General features: G+C 51.8%; 1 protein-coding gene and 1 long non-coding RNA gene across 2 annotated transcripts in view; one reads left to right on the top strand and one right to left on the bottom strand.

Moving 5' to 3' along the window:
* The first annotated feature begins 255 nt into the window (after positions 1-255).
* On the top strand, positions 256-2,800 carry LOC108448884. Its single transcript, XR_001864958.1, has 4 exons — positions 256-345; positions 1,386-1,473; positions 2,436-2,555; positions 2,718-2,800. It is a non-coding gene; the product is annotated as an uncharacterized LOC108448884 (long non-coding RNA).
* A 1,068-nt stretch (positions 2,801-3,868) lies between these two features.
* Positions 3,869-5,745, bottom strand: part of ST6GALNAC2 (ST6 N-acetylgalactosaminide alpha-2,6-sialyltransferase 2) — a 10,247-nt gene continuing 8,370 nt past the window's right edge. Inside the window, exons 9-10 of the mRNA XM_008640563.2 lie at positions 5,248-5,347; positions 3,869-5,052 (exon numbers count right to left, since the gene is read on the bottom strand). Coding sequence (XP_008638785.1) covers positions 4,885-5,052; positions 5,248-5,347 — 268 coding nt within the window. The 3' untranslated portion in view covers positions 3,869-4,884. The remainder of the gene's footprint in view (positions 5,053-5,247; positions 5,348-5,745) is intronic.

Genomic DNA, 5,745 nt, shown 5'->3' with positions numbered 1-5,745 from the left:
CACGTGTAGCCGCAGGTGTCGGTGCCACCCGGGTGAGGAGCGTGATAGCTGCGAGGGCAAGAACAGATTTGCGGTTTGGGGTGGTCCTGCACGCTTTAGCTGCTCTGGAAGCTGAGCTAGTGATGATAAAAGTTATCCCTGTCTGAATTTGATCTTTCCTCTGTGGAAGCGTGACTCTGAGGCTCAGTGTTAGAGACACAAAGGTAAAGGAATGGTTTGTTATCTGAACTAACTCTGTCCCCTTTCTCGGTTTCAGAGCACGACACCGTGTCAAGAAGGGGTAAAAACACTCCCGTGGCTGGGGAGCTGATTTACCCACTGGACTGACGGTGCACCTGCACAATGGTGAGAAACAGCAGCATCTGTCTTGGCACAGTGTGGTTTTTTCTCCTCTTGGTGGGTTATGGAAGAAGGACTCTCTCTGCTGTGTCAAATCATATCGTCCTGCAACCCTGGGTCTCCTGGGAGGGATATAGAAGCCCAACGTCTTGATGAATGTAATTAAGCCAGTCAAGGCTGTAGCTTTGTCACAGCTGGCACCCGAGTGTGCTGCCCTTTGCTGCCGCAGAGCACAAGCTGAAAAGCAGCACAGAATGAATGGGAATTTTACTGGTGTTGGTGCCCAACAGAGCCCCTGCTTGTCAGCATGGTCAGAGATGAGCCAGAGTAGAAGGATTAGAGGTAGGAGGGATTGCATGACAGCCCATTATGGAGACACTTGACACAGCTCATCTCATAACTGTATCTGTCACAGAAATAGACCTAGTGACAGAATAATTGCTCTGTTTGCCTACCTGGAGGTGCTCTGGGACAGTTTCAAACTTGCATCAGGTTACTGGGAGTGGGGAGGTGCAGCTCTCCTGCCCCAAAGGGTCATCCTGTGAAGGACACACCCTGAGGAATCCTCCTGAGGGGATGTGGCTGTCCTAGGTCTGAGGAGTGCATTTCTCAAGATAAACCCATAGACAAATTACACCATGGATGGATAGATTATTCTTGGGTGCAGGGAATGAGTTAGACTGAGAGGTTTCTGGAAGATGATGAGGAGAATGTCAGGTTGAAACAGCTTAAAAGGGTCCAAACCACCAACGTGTCAGAGCTGGTGGGGTTTTTTTCTTAAGCAAGGATTTAAATAGCATCCACCTCCCAAAGTTCCTTGTCTGAATGAGACAGCCCTCTGGCAAACAAGCTCCCCTGTGTCTTGAGGGACAGGTTTCTGCTCTGCTAAGTTTGTGAGACCAAATTTGCCTGTCTCTGAATGGAGAATTTGTCGAATTCTTGCTCTGTGATCCAGTGCTGGGTTTTTTTCAGGAGAGGTGAGGAAAAGAGGACAAATTTTATTTAAATCGCTTGTGCTAACAGTGTTCATTGCAACTTGTATTTAGGAGGAAATGGTCCTGCAGAATCCTGAGGCTGCTCTTGCCCAAAGACAGCTTTGGCCAGAGGGCAGCTGCTACATTGGGCTTCAGGCTGGTAAGAGAATTGAATTCTTCAGTATTGTGTGTTGTTTGGTTTTAATTCATTAATTATATGCCAGGCCTGTAGACACATTGAGTGACCTGCTGAGCCTAATCTCTGAAGTTTTACCAGGAAAAACCCCAGGGAGAACAGCTGTGTAGCCAGGGCTGGGACAGACACTGAGCCTGTGATGTGCTGTTATCCCTGTCTGACACTCAGCTTGAGGAGGAAAATGTCCACTGAGGCTCAGCTACTTCCCTTAGTGGGTCCCCTGCTCCTTGCAAAGAGCCCACAGGCGTGAGTGGCACCAGTGTGACAGAACCCTTCCCCTGTCCTGCCACCCTGTGATGTGTGACAGCAGCCAAGGGCAGTCCCAGGCACAGCTCCCTGCAGCCCTGACATAGCTGCAGAGCTGCTGTTGTCATAGCACAGTTTAGAGCTGTAAAGAGCTTTCAAGTTCCCTATGCAAACAGTGACAGGTTGAAGGGCAGATAAGAAATGCATTTTTTTATCTTGCTTGATGTACAGTCACTGAACACACAGGCTGGAACAGCACTTTGTCTTGGGCAGCTGACAGCTGCCTTCTGCTAAATGATTTTATGCTTTATTGAGCAGAATTTGGTTTTGTTTGCAGAAGGTCAATAACACTTCTGACAGGCTGCCCGGCAGAGCTGGTGACAGGGAGTGTCGTCAGGAGTCAAGATTGGTTTGTGGAAGGGGAGGGAATGGCACCACAAATCAGGCACAGGGGTGCTCTTACAGCACAGCTGTCTTGCAGGCAGGATCAGGCACTGGGACAAGCACATGGAGCTTTTGGCTTCCATGGTGTAACAGGGAGAAGAAAGTGGAGAAGCAGCCTAATGATAAATGGGAAAAGGAAAAGCTACTCGATGCTTTGAGACCAGAGGGCCAGGAATTGTTTCAGAATGGACTTTTTGAGGAAAACAGTTACAGCCTTGGTTTGTGGTTTTTCCCAGCTCTAGAAGGAAGGTGGTTCTGGACTGAATGTCACAAGTGACTACTGATACGTCATGTGAAATGGCCACCTGTGTGTAGCCTCAGGTTCCTGCTCAGTCGTTGCTGCAGCCACACCATGGGTAAGTGAGCACTAAAACCAAAAACGATGTGGGTAGCAGTGCCTGTGGTTCGGGTGGGAGCAAGGTTTTGTCTCCTGGGACCTCTACTCCAGATTAAATAGTGCAAATCCTGAATCTTCCAGCTGCTCTGACACTGTCTTGTTTCTTTTTTTTTCCCACCAGGACCTGATCTACACGTGGCTGGAAGAAAAAGTGATTCCCTGCTTTCTTCTGTTTCAGAATAAAATAAGTTGTGGAAAATCTTCCAAGTTGAAGTGGGGTATTTATTTATTTTTGTAAAGGTTGGAGTCCATGCTCATAAAGGTGTTTTCCAACTGTAATGATTCTGATCCTTCTTGGACAGAAATGGTTTTGTGCAGGTAGGAAGGATTTGGATTAAAACACTTCCTGAAGTGGCAGTTGGGAGCTTACCCTTCATAGCAAACCCGAAGACCTCACTGTCTGCAGATTCTGTCCCAGAAGTAATTAGTGGGAACAGTGTGACAAAACTAACTTACGGCTAAGGTCTGGTGCCAAACGGTTCTTGTGGTGTGCTTGGGAGTACAGCTGTGACTAAGTCCTTAAAACGGAGTTAAACTCCAGCACCAGGCTCCACCCTTGGCTGGGAATGTCCCTTATTGAGAGGGGAAAGGAAAGGTGCACCTTGTAGTTCCCAATATTTAATTCCTGATGCAGTGCCTGTGAGCTGGATGATTCCAGGCAGGATTGCAGCACCATGACAGCACTGTCCTGCTCTGATGGCACCTGAGGCTTGGCCAGAGCTGCTTTGAGGAGGTTTCAGTGTCTTGGCCAGGGGCTGTGAGGATCAGGCTCATTCGTGTCACAAAAGGTTTTGCTGAGTGTTTGGAAACACAAAACAGGCCTGACAGGCTGCCGTGGTGCCAGTGTAAGGTGGCTCTGATGGGAACAAAGGTTAATTTGAGACGTGGGAACACAAGATGGGCCCCAAGCTAGAGATTACATCTGGAACAGGCTTGGAGCCTAACCTGCATCTGGGAACTGGCTGGAAGCAGCCTCCTGGGAGCTTCAGGGGGTTTGGAGGTTCCCTGGCTCAGGGCCCGGGTATCTTTTGCCATCTCTGTACACCAACCTTGTACAGCAAATGGCATTCCAAGCGGAAAAGGGCTGTGCTCAGAGCAAACACATCTCCCAGTCTCAGTCTCCATGATTTAAACCTGTTCCCATCCCCATCTGCCTCTGGAGCTGTTCCCCAGTTGAAGTCTCTACTCCCTGTTACTGCTCCTCTGCTGTGGGAGGTAAAAGGGGGGGGGTGTCTCACCCCACCCAGTTCATCAAAACAACAGAAACAGGAGTTAAGGAAAACAATCATTCAACATTTATGTAATTACAGAAAGTGGGAAAGTGTCTGGCATTACACTGCTCTGTCTCCACCCTCCAGCCCCACCAGCTGGAGAAGCCTCCCCAGGTGGGTCTCCCTGAGCAGTGCTGGTGTATGAGGGACAGCTGAAAGGTTCAGGACCCTCCTCTCCCTTGGGGTTTTGGGAAGGAAATTAAAAGAGTGACCATCATTTTGACCCACCTGGTGTGGGGCTGCCTCTCAGAGGGCACCACGGAGTCCCTGTGCAAGAAAAGCCTGACAAACGCAGTGCCACACACACATGGCTGAGGCCAGCATCACCTGGACGTGTTCCTGGTGTCCTGGCTGAGCTGCTGTGACCCTCCTTGTGGCTGATGGCTTTTGAGCCCCTTCCTTGTCAGAAAACACCAGATCTCAAGAAGGGGACAGTGACAGGGCCCACTGTGTGTCTGTCCTGCTGTCTGTGCCACTGACCAGGGAGGCAAACAGATCCTTCTGGAAGGTGGCACACGTCCGCACAGCTGGCTGGAGTTGGGACTTTCTGCAGTCTGGGAGGGAGTTGTTCTCCAAACGTGCCACCTCCTGCCACTTGGTCTCCAGTGCAAGGATTTATCCTGCCTGCTGTGGTCCCACCACGAGCATTTAAGGTGAAGGGCATTTTCCATCATCCTCTTCCAGCATCATCCTGCCCCTCCTGTGCTCCACAGGGGCCACTACTGCCCCATAGCCACGTTCATGGGGCTGGCAGGGCACAGCCATGTGCTGTGGTGCTTCTGGGTGCCCCAAAGGCCACGTTCAATCACACTGATCCCTAAGGAAATGCAACATTCCTCCACCAGCTTCAGCTTCCCCATTATCCTCACACCACTGCTGGCTGTGGTGCAGCAGGTCTGCTCCATGGGCTAGCTGGCCAGCTGGGAAGAGCCCTTGGGAGGGAGAAGGTGACCCTCAGGAAAAAGGAGAACAGCCACAAGAGTCCTTGGACTTGCCCCTGTGGGCGACCTCCCAGCCTCAGCGCTGGTAGAGGGTGATGATCCCTGCACGGTGCAGGCTCCTCCACAGCGCTGCCTCCAGCATCATGTCGTGGTTGGCATAAAACACCAGAGGTTTCTTCTCCACCTCGTAGTAGTGGTCTGAGAACTGCTCGTAGTTGGCTGTGATGAACCCGTAGGCACTGACCTGTGGGGAGGGAGGTGGGGCAGACAGAGGACAGGGTCAAGGCTTCACCTCGGGTGGTCCATCACCACCACCACCACCACTCCCTTCAGGGACAGGGGACACGTAGGACAGCCACCAGGACACACTGGAGCCGCACAGCAGCCAAAGGGGGGATTTCCTTCTCCCCAGGAGGACAGTGGCCCCGTGGCCCCTTACCTGGTCGCAGGTGTGGAGCGCAGTGAGGAGCATGAGGGCACCGGTGCTGGGCATGTAGAGGGAGCCGTACTGGGTGTTCAGGAGCTCTGACCGCAGGAACCTGATGGTGACACGGTAGCTGTGGGGGCTCAGGGCTGGCACAGCCCTGCAGCCCCCAGACCCACACCCACCCTGCCCTCTCCAGTGGTGCCAGTGCCCAGTAAGGCAGCAGCACTGCGTGAAACACAGGGCTCAGGCGGGTTCTCTGACAGCTGCTCTAAGGTTGAGCTCATTTGCACAGAGATTAGTAAAAGGCACTTCTCTGCTGTTTGGAACCACCCCAAGCCAGGCACCTGCTTTCATAAAAGGCAGGAGAAGACCATCCCATTGGGCCCTACCTTTGCTCCTGTTAGACTGGGACAAAATGTAATTTGTTTTGGGGAACGGGAGTAAGGTGAGCACAGGCAGGTGTAGGAGGGGATGTGAGCTGTGCTGCAGTGAGAAGGAATGGCAGGGGGG

This window comes from Corvus brachyrhynchos, unplaced genomic scaffold (genome assembly GCF_000691975.1).
Source record: "Corvus brachyrhynchos isolate BGI_N302 unplaced genomic scaffold, ASM69197v1 scaffold148, whole genome shotgun sequence".
In the NCBI taxonomy this organism is placed as follows: Eukaryota; Metazoa; Chordata; class Aves; order Passeriformes; family Corvidae; genus Corvus; species Corvus brachyrhynchos.
This window is presented reverse-complemented; position numbering and strand designations above follow the sequence as displayed.